Source organism: Furipterus horrens, unplaced genomic scaffold (assembly GCF_987537825.1).
Source record: "Furipterus horrens unplaced genomic scaffold, mFurHor1.1.pri manual_scaffold_5, whole genome shotgun sequence".
Classification (NCBI taxonomy): Eukaryota; Metazoa; Chordata; class Mammalia; order Chiroptera; family Furipteridae; genus Furipterus; species Furipterus horrens.
In genome coordinates, this window is record NW_028327175.1 from 129,150,672 (window position 1) to 129,167,410 (window position 16,739).

General features: G+C 40.6%; 1 protein-coding gene across 1 annotated transcript in view; it reads left to right on the top strand.

Moving 5' to 3' along the window:
* Positions 1-16,739, top strand: part of DNAH3 (dynein axonemal heavy chain 3) — a 286,172-nt gene that overhangs the window by 105,725 nt on the left and 163,708 nt on the right. Inside the window, 4 exon segments of the mRNA XM_090277784.1 lie at positions 11,420-11,534; positions 13,449-13,565; positions 14,370-14,549; positions 15,920-16,056. Coding sequence (XP_090133910.1) covers positions 11,420-11,534; positions 13,449-13,565; positions 14,370-14,549; positions 15,920-16,056 — 549 coding nt within the window.

Here is a 16,739-nt window from a genome sequence, read left to right on the forward strand (position 1 = left end):
TCTTCTTTTTCTTAAATAAGTCCCTTTAACATTTCATGTAATAAAGGCTTGGTGATGATGAATTCCTTTAGCTTTACATTGTCTGGGAAGCACTTTATTTGCCCTTCCATTCTAAATGATAGCTTTGCTGGATAGAGTAATCTAGATTGCAGGCCCTTGCTTTCCATCACTTTGAATACTTCTTACCAGTGCTTTCTTGCCTGCAAAGTTTGTTTTGAGAAATCAGCTGATAGCTGATTAGGTAACTCTCTGTTTTTCTCCTGCTGCTTTTAAGATTCTCTCTTTATCTTTAATCTTTGGTGTTCTAATTATGATGTGTCTTGGTGTGGTCTTCTTTGGGTCCAACTTGTTTGAACCTCTCTGTGCTTTCTGGATTTGTATATCTATTTCCTTTTCCAATTTAGGGAATTTTCCTTTCATTACTTTTTCAAGTAAGTTTTCAATTTCTTTCTCTTCCTCTTCTCTTTCTGGCACGCCTGTGAACTGGATGTTGGCATGTTTGGAGATGTCCCAGAGGCTCCTAAGCCTATCCTCATTTTGTTTTTAATTCTTGTTTTTTCTTTTTGTTCTTGTTGACTGTTTATTTCTTCCTTGTGTTCCAAATTGTTGGTTTGAATCCTGGCTTCCTTCCCTTCTCTGCTGGTTTCCTGTGGATTATTCTTTATTTCACTTAGTGTAAACTTCATTTCTTCCTTTATTTTTTGCTGTACTCAAGGAGTTCTTTGAGCACCCTAATAACCAGTGTTTTGAACTCTGCATCGGATAGCTTGGCTATTTCTATTTCACTTAGTTCCTTTTCTGGACTTTTGTTCTGTTATTTGATTTGAGCCATATTTCTTTGTCTCCTCAATTTAGCAGCCTCCCTGTGTTTGTTTCTGTGTATGAGGTAGAGCTGCTTTTACTTCCTGTCTTAGTAGCATGGCCTATGTAGAAAAGGCACTTGTAAATTGTGTGGGGCAGAGCCTTAGGTAATTGCCAGGGCAGGGCAACCTACTTCACTGCTTTGTGGCTGTGGCTAGGGATCAAAGAAGGGACAATGCTGCTTCCTGGCTTCTGGCAGTTGCCTAGCACTCACCCTATTTCCAGTCATTCCACCCACTTCCTGTGTGTGAGTGGCTCCCTTCCAGCTACTGCCCCAGTGGCGAATCCCAGCGTGGGTGAGTGTGCATACATTCTAAAACTGTTCTGGCCCTTTAAGTAATGAAAATCCAGCAGTTTCTTCCCCCACTCCAACCCCCACTGGTTTTTACAGCCAGTGGTAATGGGGTATATCTTCCTCGTGCTGGAACACTGGGCTATGCAGTCTGGCCTGGGGCTGGGATCACTTGCTCCTAAGGTATCCCTCCTGTCCATTCCACCACTGATGCTGCTACCTTTCTGCCATCCCGCCTATCCACCTGTCTTTGTGACTCTGCCCATCCTACCCATCTGGATGAATGTGTCTTCTTTAAATCCTTGGTTGTCAGACTTCCATGCAGCTTGATATTCTGATAGTTCTGGGTGTTACTAGATTTGAGATCCAGTTGTAATTCTCTTTATCATTGCACAGGGGGTAAAGCATGTCTACCTGCACTTCCATGTTGAACAGAAATCTTTGAATACCCGGTTTTGTTTTTTATACTTATGTTGCCATTTTGCTTGCCTCATAGTTATTCTTTATATTGGTATCAACTAGCCTGGAGTTATTTACATAGACATAGCAAGTCTTATTGATTGTATGAACCCCACCCCGCTCAGCCAGAAGGTCATTAAGGTCCAGACAACTGTCCATGACTATGTTTGCTAATGAGTGTACAAAACCATATATTTTTGCTTGGGCATTGGAAGTGTTCTGGGTGATATCATCTATAATCTAAGTGAGCTCTCAGAATGTATTTTCATTATATGCAAATTCTTCCCACTGAGCAGTAGCAGCTATGGCCAATGCCACCCCTGCCACCACTAGACCAAAGGCTCATCCTGGCTATGGTCTGCCCCCCTGAGCTATGGATAATATTTAAAATAGTAAGGCCATGAGGGGCCAAAGTACCAAGAGTACAGTCACCTCCATGGAGAAAATTATTAAGATGTGAGTGAGCAATTGCCTCTAAGAGTTCTTAACAGGCAGTAAAAAGGTTGTTAGGAGTTCCACAAAGCCAAACGAGGCCCGGAGGTGCAACAATGAAATTGTATTCTTTAACAGTATAGGAATAGGAAGTGAAATACAATCTTTAAAGGGGTCTAATTTTAGGTCTTGAATATGTTACCCTACAGGGGGTTGTGAGGATTTAGGTAGGACTACCTGATGTGGTTTTCCTAATTTCTAACTAGTGCATTTTGAAGTATCATTTTCCCTGATGGAGTAGGTTGTAACAGTGTATGGTATCCCTCCTGTATGGATTTTATTTGGAGTGCACTTAGGGCCATAATTAGGGTAAGATAATATATTAGATTGTCTTAAGGGCTTAAATATGGATTTCTCAGTTAAAGAATTGAGGGAACTGGTACTAGCGAAGGAGGCCAAGCCCCAAAACATGTCAATAGTTCTTACATGAGTTTCATTGTAACATGGAGTGCATCCCTAGTTTCAGTTACATAAAGGGAGGTGGTGGTATAATTGAAGGTCTTCAGGGAAAGAGGTGCTAAGTAAAAATGTGACAGGGCAGTGGGGTTCCATTACCGTATAACCTTTAAAGAGAGGTCATGCCTGGACAGTGGATGAATTTAAAGCCTGCTACAAGGAGTTTTACTGATGAAGTTGGCTCTAATTTGAGTATTTTCCAGAGGTGGACTCTGGATTGGGGTAGCAGATCCAACACCTGGCCAAATTTTCTTTAGCTGCCAAGATTGTAGAGGCATTTATTAGGAAGTTGTTGTATTCAACTCAACCATCTAATCCTAATAATAAGTTAATTCGGCCAAACAACTGAGTCTCATGGCATTGTCTTCCCATTTTGGTCGCTCTTTTGTATTTGTTTCTCTGTATTAGGTAGATCTGTAAAGACTCTGATGTAGGTCTTTGTCAGATACTGCTTGGTACTGGTACTGGTCGACATGTTTGGAGCTATCAGTGATCCACAACCATGTGGATCCCTCTGCCAGGCCTGTTTGTGTGCAGAGAGAACCAGGCTGTACATGAAGGCCAGCTTCTATCAGCACCAGGCCTGAGTGAGGGTCAGCCGAAGTCTCCTAGAGCTCCCAGAGATCCACCTAGATATTAAACTAATCAGTATATAACCTCAAGCTGTAATCAGCAGCCCAGCTTAAGATCCACAGGGTGGGGAAGAGTAATTCCTTTGGGCAGGGCTATTGCTTCCCCTCAGGCTGATGCCATTCAGAAAGGAATGCTATGCCTGAGAAAGATGGTTTCTACAGTATGAGGAATGAGTCAGCACAGGTATCCTGGTGGCTGTTCCTTTAGTTCTCTCCCCAGAGCCACTAACCCCAGACTCTCCTCAAGTACCCTTCCCCAGGGTAGGTGGCTGCAAACAAAATTTTGTGTGTTGGCCCTTTAAGAAGCTCTCTGAGTCTCCGCCTGTCTCTCCCTGGCAGACAGATACCCTGCTGCTTTTCACTACTGGATGTTATCTGGGTTCCTTTCTAGTTTTGGTGCTGTAGGCTGGGGAGCCCAGCTTGGGGTTTAGGCCCCACACTTCTCAGGGGGAACTCCCCATCTGCTGAAATATAACTCCAGAACTTCAGCTGCTGCCCATGGGAGCCCAGCCAACCCTCTTGCACCTCCTCCACACTCTTTACCAGTCACATTGTGGTGAAGCAGTTTCTTCTGTCTGTCCATGGTTATAAGGCTTCTCTCCAACTAGTGTTCAGCTGATTATTCATGATGATTTCTCTACAATTTAGTTGTAATTCCAGATTGGTCTTGGGAAGAGGTTAGTGTAGCTTTCACTTACTCCTCTGCCATCTTGGATCTCAAATGATCCCACTTAGTCTCATTTCAGGAGATAGAAATGTAGATACGCTTCTAAAGTGTGGCCTATACTGTGCTAGCAAGCAATCAGGTAAATACAGTCATAAGCAGACACTATTAAAAAAATAAAACACAAAGGTTAATGAGCACAGAAAATCATAAAACCAGTTTCTGAGCCTGCAAGGGTGTCAGTTGAGAGGACTCCCAAATGCAAGGCTTTTGCTGAAATGAGATTAAGCAGTGACAATCTGATATATCCTCTTTTTTCTTCAGTTTAAATATCTCTGGTGATATTATTAGGCACTCTGGTAAATTCTCTATGACTGACACTGTATCAGTAGTTCTCAGTAATTTTAAGTCAGAGGATGAGAAAAAAAAAATGAAACATTAGCTTGGAAGAAAACTAGAAAAATTAGGATTCAATTCAGTTTGTGGGTGACAATTGGACATTGTGATTTCCATTGAAACACAACTTCTGTCCCTAAAATTACCCTCATTTTTATCAAAGAGACTGCATTAAGTCCAGTTTCAATTTGGCCTGATTATTTGCATAAATGCAACAAGAATAGTAATGATTATATAGGCTCCAGCAAATCTGCTTTGCTGGAATTTCAAAGGGAGCCTTCAGACTGAGCTTTAGCCAGCCTCTCAGGGCAAAGAAGTGAAGCCACACAGTTGCCATCTGGATTTTCCTGTAATACCTGTAAGTTTGGGTGGAGTCCTCAAGTTCTTGATGTCCCCAAGAAGTCTTGAGAGTTTCCTTCCTTGTCATCTTTCAGGAAAGCAACCTTTGTTCCATACCTGGAAAGACTGTCATGAACTAAATGACCAGGCAAGGTACCAGGCCATTTTTGCAGTGGGCTTTTTTTTGTTGTTGTTCTTGTTGTTAAGATTTTACTTAGTTGTTTTTAGAGAGAGGGGGTGGGAGGGAGAAAAAGAGGGAGAGAAACATCAATGTGTGGCTGCTTCTTGTAAACCCTCAACTTGGGGACTGGGCCACAACCCAGGCATGTGCCCTGACTGAAAATTGAACCAGGGACCCTTTGGTTCACAAGCTGGTGCTCAGTCCACTGAGCCACATCAGCCAGGCCTGCAGTGGGCTTTTATTAGCTTTGAAAGTCAATCCTAAATGCAGGCATGACTCTTGTTCATGATATTCCAAAGACTTGGTTAACAAACTGCAATTGGAAAGTGATCCTATTACAAAGAGAAGAGATTCTTATTGGATTTATGCAGACAAACATATTGTCATGAGACTAATACTTATTAAGAGTTGTCAAATTCTGGAGGGATTAGGTAGGGAGAAAAATATTAATGTTTCAATATTGCTTATGGGGGTATAATTTACAAAACTGCTCTAGGAAAAATAGTTTTCTTATATGTGTAAAACAAAAAGAACAAAGTCATAAAAATACTAGTAATCTTCAGTTCATTTAGTCCATATAGCCAATTTCTGTTTGTCTTGAATATTTGCCAGTATTTCCATGAATACCCTTAGGGTTCTAGAAATCACCATTTACTTCAGAGATATGACCTGCTTAGACACCTGTAATTTAGAGTAAGTCATAGTCCTTTTCATAAACCTCTTCAAAGATACATTTCCAAATGCATTAAATTAAAATAGTGACTGTTTATAAAATGACATGGTTATACATTTGATTATAATGTAATTGACAAAGGACTTTGCTTCTTTGTAAGATATAACATTCTAAGATAACAATTTCTTGGTAAGTAATAATTACTATAAAATGAAGAATGACACAAAGCCTGCATTTTTAGATTTAACATACAATTTCAAAGTATCTGAAGACCAAACAGTATGTGAGGCTTTAAAATACTGTACATGACTTATTAGAAGTGTGCATTGAGCATTGGAAACAATTCATGGATTTCTAATGTGTGAATTACAAACACCTGGAGTACCACTGTTCAATGTCCCATGGGGATCCATCATTCTTGGCTTTCCTGGTGTCACTGACAGGACACCTGCTACCCCTGAGAGTTTTCAGTTTGAACTTGGCTTTAACTGTTTGCAAGTTTCTTCCTATGGCAGGCTAAAATCTCTAGATTATCCATTCTAACAAAAAAAATATGAAAATAGTTATTATTGTTTTATTTGGCAAAACTTCCCATGTAATTTCAAGCATATGAAATAGGCCTAATTAGTTCAAAACATTTTCTTTTATAAAGAGAACAAATCCTTGAAGTATTCCAGGGGCCCATTGGAATAACTCAAAGTCATTTCTCGGTTTTTAAAATTTAAACTTCGGCAAGGTTGTCAAACAAACTTAACCAAAAGATCATAATGTAAGCTTTTTGTAAAACAACACATTTTTATGGTAATAACTCAAAAAATAATAATAAAATTTAAAACTGGTTTTAACATCAAATAATTTGTCCAAACCACAGGATCCTATTTATTTTAGAATTTAATTTCTTTAGGCCAATAAAATATGACACGCTAGTTATGTCATCCAGAGCAGAAAATGTACCACATGTAATACATAGACAAAGGCATATCACATAAAGACTATATTCATGAATACTAAACATATAAAGACCATACACGTAATCTGAATTACTAATTTTTGTAGAGAAAGCCCAAGTGTTTTCTCATTTGCTTTTGACAACTTTTAAGAAGACTGGGAAAGAGGATGGGAGATTCAAAATACTAAGCAAGAAGACCTGTTGAGATTTTTAAAAAAATATGTTTTATTGATTATGCAGTTACAATTGTCCCAATTTCTTTTTCCTCTGCTGCCCTCTACCCAGTGATTCCCCCTCCCTCCAGTTGTGCCCCCCCTTAGTCCATGCCCATTGGTTGTGCATATAGTACTTCCCGACATCTTCCTGTCTACTCCACTCCCTTCTACTATACTTCTTAATTCCTGTATCACCTCCCTCCCTTTCCCCTCTTCCCCCTCCCTGCTGACCTCCCCCCCCAAATGTTCCCCATACCTATAATTCTTTTTCCACTCTTGTTGCCTACTTAGTTTGCCTTTGTTTCAGTTCCCTAGCTTCTGTTGTTGGTTGTTGTGATACAGTTTTCATTTCAATGTTCATAGTTTTGATCCTCCTTCTTCTAAACAAGTCCCTTTAACATCCCACATAACAGTGGTTTGGATCTGATGAACTCCTTCAGTTTTACTTTGTCCTGGACGCACTTTCTCTGCCCTTCTATTCTGAATGGCAGCTTCACTGGATAAGGTAATCATGGCTGTAGGTTTTTGCTTTTCATTACTTTGAATATTTCTTGCCAGTCCCTTCTTGCCTGCAGAGTCTCCTTTGAGAAATCAGCTGATAGTCTAATTGGGACCACTTTGTACATAATTTTCTTCTCTCTTGCTGCTTTTAAGATTCTCTCTTTATCTTTAATTTTTGACATTTTGATTATAATGTGTCTGGGTCCAGTTTATTTGGAACTCTCTGTGCTTCCTGGATCTATAAGTCTATTTTCTTCCCCAAGTTAGGGAAGTTCTGCTTCATTATTTTTTCACATAATTTTTCAATTTTTAGTTCTTCTTCTTCACCTTCTGACAACCCTATAATTTAGATGTTCATGAACTGAGCCTCAGAAAGATTATCTCTGTGTTTGTCCATTAATTCATGTATTTGCTTTCTGGTCAGCTGTGTGATTGGGATCTGTATCATGATCCCTGCCATCCTGACAGTTTTTGTTTTCCTTTCCTTCTTGTGTGAGGCTGTCATACCTCCTACGCTATCAGGGGCAGAGCCCTGTGCACTCATCACTACCGGACAAACCTTTCAACCACACTGTGGTGCTTTGTGTGGGGGCGGGGGTCCAAGATGGATTCCTGCCATTCACTTTCTGCTGAGAGACCAGGGGCCTCCTCCTTCATCCTCACACCCTCTGGGCCTCACAGTCCAAGGCAATACGGGTCTGCCTTACCTCAGCATTGGAATCGCAAGCTGATGGGTTTGGCCTGCAGACATGGTGCTCCCCTGATGCTTCTCGCCTCTCTTAAATATGGGTGTCTGTGCCTACCGCAGTCCCGCCACTCATTGCTGCAGCTACCGCTGCCAGCACAGCTTGATCTCTCTGCCCTGGTTTTGCCCCCCCTACCCATATAGATGAGCACCATTTGTTTATAACTTCATATGTTGGACTTCCATGTAACTTTAATTTCTGGAACTTCTGTTATTTCTGGTTTTGCCATAGTTGTAGTTCTTCTTAGTTGTGGAGGGAGATGGAGCGTGTCAGTCTAGGCCTCCATCTTGGCCGGAAGTCAAGATTTTTAATAAAAGCTTCAAGGACTGTTAATGAGCTATGGAAATAAAGGAAGTCTAAGGAAAGTTTGAACTCCAAGGAATCTAGCAACAGGAAAGAGCCTGGGCAGGGCTGCTTTGGTCCTCTCTTTTTCTTATGCTGGATTTGTTTCTCTCTCTTCCCCTAAATCGTGGTTGTTAAAAACTGAGAAGGCAGTATCTCTCAACTGGACCATAGGAGTTTGTGCACTCAGTTGTAATTTGTTGAGCTTTCTGCAAGTATCTGGAGCAGACTGACTAACAAAGTATTGTCCCATTAATACTTGACTTTCTGGTGAGGATGGATCTAGATTCATGTATTTCCTTAGTACCTCAACCAGCCTGTTGCGAAAGAGAGCAGGATTCTCTTTCTTTCCTTGTGTTATTTCTCTGATTTTTGTCTTAATTTACAGGCTTCCTAATACACTGTTTCATCCCTGCTAGTAAACACTGAATCATGGTGTTCTTCACCTGAGTATTATAGTTCCAGTTAGGCTCTTGAGATCAGGGACTGTTTGAGCTGCAAGATTTGAGCATGTAACTGGTCTGCATATTTGCGAGTTTCCTCCCAAATTTGCTGTGTTTTTTTTTTTTTTCTGGAGAGCAACAAGTGGTTAAAATTATACAGAGGTCTCTCCAGCACACATCAAAGGCAAGCGTTCCAGTTTGAAAATTACTAGTAAAGTGTGAGGGATTTTCAGAAAAGTTTCTTAATCTATCTTTGCATTGCTGCAGGTCAGTTATTGAGAAGGGCACATGTACCGGAATAGGACTTTCTGTACCTATTTCTCTCAGGGGCAGGAGGGCAGGAGGGCAGGAGCAGTGGGGAGATATGAGTCTCCTCTCTGAGTGTGCTCCACTGGACAAAGTTTCTCTTCAGCTGGTAATTTTGGCTATATTGGAGAGTAGGGTGGAGGAGAGGTTGAAGTTGTCAGCTCAGGGGTTGAGTCTTCTGGACTCTAAGGCCAACTAGCCTTCCCCTGAGAGACAGGTGGGGAACTTATGAGAGGGTCATTTAGAATATCATTGTTAGCCCCCAAAAGAGCCTCCTCCTTTGGCTCAGAGCAAAGAGATGAATTTTGATATATTGCTGTGAAGACTTGAACATAGGGAACCTCTGACCATTTGCCTAACCTTCGACAAACCAGGTCTAAGCTAGAGTGTGGTGTTGTAATTTTTGCACCCATTTTCAGGCCTATTTCCTCATCTCCTAGCCTACACTGAGGCCAGGCTATACTGTATTATAAAAGAAAATTAGCCTCTTTTTCTTAATGTTTTCAGGGTCAAATTTATCCCAGTTTCTAAGAATGCATACCAATGGGGATCCTGAGGGGATAGAGTGTGTATTTCCCATCTTGTCCATGGCAAACGGAGAAAAGAGTGGAACTCCCCAGGTCACTAGAGGAATCTCCCTTCAGTTGCTCAAGGAATTTTCTAGAGAGTTACAAGGTGTCCCCTGTAGCTCTAAGCTACCAGTTGTCTCTGTTGAATCAAAAAGAGAGAGAGTGGAACTCCCTGGGTCTCTAGAGGTGTTCCCCTTCAGTTGCTCAAGGAGTTCCCTAGTGGGTTACAGAGCATCCCCTGTTATCCTGCAGTTCTAAGCTACCAGACATCTCTGGCAATTCTAAAAGAATTTGTGTATGTTGACTGGCAAATTAAAGTTAGATCTAGGGTAGCCACGGGTTAGCTTCACCTCAGTTTCTCATAATGAAGGGAGGAATCTAGTTAGTGATTGGGACTCACCCTTTTGCTCCTATAGAGCAGGTTCCTTGTCTGTTCCAGTTTGATAGACCCAGTTAGAGTCCTGAATTAAGATTGCATTTTCCCTAATTGGTGTATGAGATGTTGAGCATGATGATAGACCAATTGATTAGCATAAGCCCTAGCAAACCCTATCATATGCCACTTTTTTTTTTTTTTTTACAGTGCAGCAGTGGGAGAGAACAATCTGTAAATTACTCCTAGTTAGGTCATAAGTCACTGCTAAATGGTTAAACCCCTTTGTGAACTTGCTGGGGTTTTCTAAAAACCGACCAAGTTTTTCTTTGCAAAGGGTCAGGTCAGACATAGAGAAGGGAGCATGTACCCAGATAATTCCTCCGCCAGCTCCCCACTTGCTATTTCTCTCAGGGGGTAACATGTTAGGGTTTGGGTGATAATGAGATTCGCTCCTGGTAGGGTCAGATGCTGGCCTTTCTGTAGTGGAGGGATTAAACAGTGGCAGCTATTCCCTGAAAGGCGGCAAGGATACCAGGCTCAAATGGAAAAGCAGTTTTTTTCTCTACAATGAGGAGAGTAGGCCCCCTGCTGTTTCCACCACCTTCAGTGTGTTTAAGTAGTGCCTTTAGGTGCCCTATTCTTCCTAGGATTTAGCATTTGAAGATTAGATTAGTGTTCAGTTTAGAAACAAATACAGCAATTACTCTGCTGCAGGCTAGACAGGGGGCTGGGGGGAAGGGGGTGGTAGGGATGTAAAAATAAAGTAGCCAAGAAGGAGGGTTGAAGATTTTGAGTGAGGCAAATTTATATGTAAAGGCCTAGCTAGAAGAAGGAGACCTGGAAAGGCCAGAAATTTCTGCTGAAGGTTAAATCCTTGCCTCCTCCTCTCAAAAACTAAACCTAAGCAGGGGATGTGCCACAAGGGTAGGACAATGTCTTCAAGCAGAGGACACCCAATTAATTGGCTTTTAACTGCCTGACTCATGCCTGTGAGGGTGGCTAGTTCTGGAGAAGGAGAGAGCAAGACAGTCACCTGGTAAAAACAACATTGCCCCTCCTTGCAGCTCCAGCAAGGGGTATTTAGATGCAGATTTTATCTTCATGTGGTTGTCCCTCTGTGTGTCTGTCCTAATCTCCTTTTCTTAGAACGGTGCCAGTCATTTTGGATTAAGACCCACCTTAATGACCTCATTTTAACTTAATGGCCTCATTAAAGACCCTATACCCAAATAGAGCACCTCACATTTGGAGGTATTGGGGGCTAGGATTTCAACACATGATTCTTAGAGGGGCACAATTCATCCCATAACACAGACCAAAATGCCACTACTGCCAAGGTAAAAAACAAACAAACAAAAACCTCTAAAATACTGGAGATAGTTGGCAAATTTTAGATTAGGATAGTAAACACTTTAGTAAAATTAAGTGCCTTTTAAATTTCTATTAAGGCTGAGCTGAAATTTCTCCTTTGCCATGTTTTCATTGCCTCTTCCTATTGATGTTGCTGTCGCTATGTTCTCTTTTTAGACTGGAGCCCATTGGAGCAGCCGCCAGTAAAGAATACTCTCTGGAGAAAAACTTGGAGAAAATGAAGTTAGACTGGGTTAATAGGACATTCAGCTTTGTAAAGTACAGGGACACTGTGAGTCTCAGTCCAACTCTCCAGCCCCAAGAAGAGCCCATTTATTGTGTAGTATATGACAGAGGAATCCTTTCAGAATTGCAACAGAACTCACAAAGGAAGGATCCTTAACCATTAAAAAAAAAATTTTATTGAGACATAATTGACACATATCATTATATAAGTTTAAGGTGTACAATGTGTGGATTTGATACATTTATCTATTCCAAATACCTCTATCATGTCACATAATTATCATTTCTTTTTTGTGGTGGGAACAATTAAGATCTAGTCTCTTAGCAACTTTGAAGATTTTAATACAATGTTATTGGCTATAATCACTATGCTGTACATTAGATTGTTTTCTGCCAGCTGCCTTCCTAGGCCAGTTATCCTTCCTCCAGGTACTGCTGGAGGAATGCATTTTCTTTTCTTTTCTTTTTAAACTTTATTATGTAAGGAGGGATGCACTTTCAAATGAGAAATGCCTTTGATTCAGAACAACAAGCTTTCTCAGTGCAAAAGGAGCTGAGCAAGCCTCCTGAATTAGCATCTCCCAGGGAAGGCTCCTCAGGTCCCTCAGAAGCATACCTCGGGTAAACAATACTTAGTACTTCTCAAAAAACAGAAATCCCAATTGATTCTTTCTGACTCCTTCATTCCCAAAATGCTTGGACATCTGTATTTTTAAGGCACCCCTGGTCTTTCCAGTGTGCAAATGCAGATTGAGAACTAAAACCCTAAAGGCCTTTCATACCTGCCCCAGCCCCCAAGCACCTGTGATCTTTTTGTAACTTCTCTTCCCCTTCAATTTCAATAGTCCTATTGTCTTAGTTTCACCTGGATAGGAACTATGGGTGAACCAATGGAAGGGAGAAGAATGTGGGGAATGTGGGGACTCTTCAGCAAACCTCACACATTGGTCCCAGCAGATTGATGCTGCACCATCTCCTCAAGGCTGTGGCCCAAGACGAGGAGTTAAGTTAGGAGACCTAAGAATAATAACTTTGTTACCCTTGGCCAATCTTCAGTTTTTGACAGATGCAAGTATAGACAGAATCAACAGCAAAAGGGAATCAATGGACCACTTTATTAACAGCTAGGCGCACTTACTAGTGTAGAGCTACTAGTAAAAAAAAAAAAGGTAGATAGATGAGAAAATATATCCTATGTATATAATATACAGAAAGACTAGACCTCGCACAGGGGCACAGATCCTAGCCTGCCTCCTTGCCAGAATGGCCTATGAGCAAAAATGCCATGCAAGGGACTGAATTTTAAGTCACAGTAACCTTACCTCCTTGTAAAATATGACCCAGTAAATGTGGAGTCAGAGGTTTCCAAATTTGCTTGGTGCATGTAGTCCTCTGTGTCTAGTATTTTTTTCATTGTTCCCCTCCCTAGACCAAAAGAAATAGCTCACAGCTATGTTTTTGAAGTAATTACATTCAAACAATAAGTATTTGTGTCCTGTTTGAAAAAAATACATATAAATTGAAATAAATACATCTGTATTTTATTTTTAAATAACCACTATTATTTACTATGAGTTTGTTGCAGTGCCCTGAGCACCTCAGCACTTTGTTTGAAAACCACTAGGCTGGGCCCAAGCTGTCAGCTTAGAACTGTTCCTGCCTGAGGGACAGAGGAGAGCAAGTGCGCGGGAAGTGGGAGCACAGAGCAGGGCAGAACTCTTACCCCTCCCCATGACACATACCCGTTTCAGGTCTGGGCTTAGGCCTTGTCTGATTTCTGCAAAGGTGGAAAATATGTGCTTTAAGGACATTTTGAAAGAAGAAATTAGATATTCCATCTCCTATAAGACATAGATTCCTATCCCACTAGAATGGAAATCTGAGCTGTAAGGACTCTGGGGATCAGCATGGGAAGTGGGGATGCCATAATTCTGACAGGTTGAGGTGTGTTTATTTGCAGGATACAAGCATCTTGTGTGCAGTTGATGACATTCAGCTGCTACTTGATGATCACGTGATAAAAACCCAGACCATGTGCGGCTCCCCATTCATCAAACCAATAGAAGCGGAATGCTGGGTAAGAGGAAATGAGGCTGAATATTTTCATGGCATCCAGTTAGCTCTTGGTTTCTCAGAGGAAGGAGGAGATTTGTAAGTTTTTTTAACAAACAAACTCGTTTTCTCCTGATTGGAAAAATATAACACAAGACTAAAAGTAAATAACCTTTCAATATATTGCGTGCTGAGCCTTTCCAAGTCTGCGAAAAGAAAATATAAGATGATTTGAATGTACCAAATAAAAATGCATTTGGAAAGAATGTGAATGTCATCTGGACTAGAGTAATATAGAGTGTAAACTCCTTGAGGGTAGGAACTTGGTCTTATTTTGTCATTGTTTACAGAAGTGGCATAGGCAAAGGGCAAAGATTCTGAAACCAGACTGCCTGGGTTAAAATTCTGGCTCTGCCTCTATTAGATAACCTTGAACAAGTTATTTAAACTGTTGTTTCTCAGTTTCTGCATTTGTAGAGTGTGATGTGTAATAATATTTCCATCTTCCATCTATTGAATTAAATTGGTTTCACCTCCATAAAGCACTCAGCTATCACTTGTTATAGTAGTGATAATAATTATTATGTATAGCAGTAATTATTACTATTGTTATAATCTCACCAGCATGCAAGCTTCATGAGGGCAAGGACTCACTTGTTTTATTCATTGCTGTATTCACATTGCCTACAACCATGACCAGGACATAGGGGGCACTCAATAAGTATTTGCTAAACAAGAGAATGAGTGAATAATAAATGAGTCCATCCCTTTGGGCCTGTGAGGCAGAGTGGCAAGTTAATGATTCAGCTATAAAATGCTAAATTTGCAGAAGTGGGAAGAAAAGCTAGTCCGTGTGCAGGAAATTTTAGACACCTGGTTGAAATGCCAAGCCACCTGGCTATACCTGGAACCTATCTTCAGTTCAGAGGACATCATAGCCCAGATGCCAGAAGAGGGCAGGAAATTTGCCATTGTTCATAGTTACTGGAAATCACTCATGTCCCAAGCGGTAAGTCTGTGCCTTCCAGTGCATTTCATCAGCAGGAATGTGAGATGCCATACAGATGTTCTTCATTCTGCATTGTAGCCATGCCCCCTAAAACCTGTAAGTAAACTAAATTTTTTCCAAATTTGATATTGTTATATATTTCTAATTTCAAAAGTTTTATTAAAAGTTCAAACATGGATATATGTAATATAAAAAGTGGAGGTCTTTGAAATTCGACCTCCCCTGGGGTAAGTACTAACCGTTTGTGTAATTTAGCTGTCATTCTAATGAGGGAGAAGTCTATTTATTGCAGAGTAATGCCATAAAACTTTTACAGATTTAGAATTCAAATGATTATCCATATTCAGTTATTCAGATATTTTAAAAATGTTTATTCAGTGTCTACAATGACCCAGACATTGTACTAGGAGTTAGAAAACATTTGCAGATGGCAAGAATATGATATATGCCTTCACAGAACTCACTGTCTTGTGAGAAGACAGTCTTAGATCCATAAGAGCTATAATAGAAGTATATGCAAGAAGATTTTAGAACAAAGAAAAAATGATTTAGTTGCTTGTGAATGTCAAAGAAGGCCTCTAAAGGGGGTGATATTGGAAACAGATCTGGAAGTCTGAGTTCACTGGGTGTATAAGGCATCCAGGAGTATTTATTAACAGATGATTTTTCTTTTTCTTTTTTGAAGTCAAGTGTGCCCAAATTGGGGTGTATTTATAAAGAATTTGGCCCACGGGAACCTATCTGCCCTGGTATTTTGTAGGAATGAGATAAGGGGTAATTTCTATTACTTGGCCATTAGAGCCAGTTTGCATGATATTCTGCTTCCTCCAACTTCATATTAGTTAAAACTTTTGGTTGCAAGTAACAGAGACACACTCAAGGTAGCTCAAACAAGAAGACCAAATCGTGTCACAGGAACTCAAGGGCAGAAAATGTATAAAAGATGGCTCTAGAATCTAGAACTCTCTCAGAAAATCACAGAGTGCTATTTCTATTCCTTTTTCCATCTCTCTTGTAGACTGGCTTGCTCTGCCACTTGGTCACATCATGGAAGATGATCTTCACACAGCAGCAAAGCTCACTCCTTCAAGGGGCCAGCCCAGACTAGTATAGAATGTCATGAGCTGAATTCCAAAATCCCATCAGTTAAAATATAATTGTCTCAATTGGTTTCAGGTGTCCTACCCTGGCCCAGTGAACCATGGCCAGAGGAACAGGGTCATGTTAGATGAGCATTCACCTTTGTGGTATTAGGAGACACTTAACTGGGCAGGACATCATTAGTTGGTGGGCTGGTCATACTCATATAATGACCATTCTCAGAGTCTGGGAAGCCCATGGTGATTCTCGCCTTCTTTGATGGAATTTAGATGAAAGATGCCAGGGTTCTGGTGGCTGCAGACCAGCCCAGGATGGCTGAGAAGCTTCAAGAAGCAAACATTCTGTTGGAGGACATCCAGAGGGGGTTAAATGATTACTTGGAGAAGAAGAGACTATTTTTCCCCAGGTATTCATTATTGTCCTTTTGTTTGGAATTGCCTGTATCTAGACAGTTACCTTTTTTATAGTGAGAGTTGGCTTCTATCAATCCATTCCATATTCTTTCCTAGTTTCCCATGCCCTAAGAGACAGTTCTCAGAGGTAAGGAATGTCTTCATGTTTTATTTATTTACTTAGAGTAAAGTTGAATGAATACCAGTGGAGACCAAATCCACACGCTGGCCAACCAACATGGTCAAATACCCAGTTAGAGGGATATAGCAGTCAAGATTAAGAACCAGGACTTTGGAGTTAAACAGAGCTTGGTTTGAGTCCCAGGTCTTCCACTTATTAACCTTGAGACCTTTGACAAATCTATCCAAGTCTCAGGTTCTCTATAAAATAGAGGTATAATAACAGCCTCTCCCTTGTATATTTGTTGTATATATCAAATGAGATAATGCATGTAGAGGATTTAGCATCAGAATATGTGTTTAAGAAATGTCAGCTAAGTTGTTTTTTGTTTTGCTATCAAATTTTGTAGTTTCTGCTAGGTATGTTTATAAATATCTGACTCTTTTTCCCACAGGAACCAATGTTCTTCTGCATAAAAATCAAGGTAGTTTTAAAGGGATAGTTTCAGGAAGGAGGGTCCTCACTCCTGATAATTTATCCATCTCTAGCTGACCATGGACAGTCATTCCATGTCAT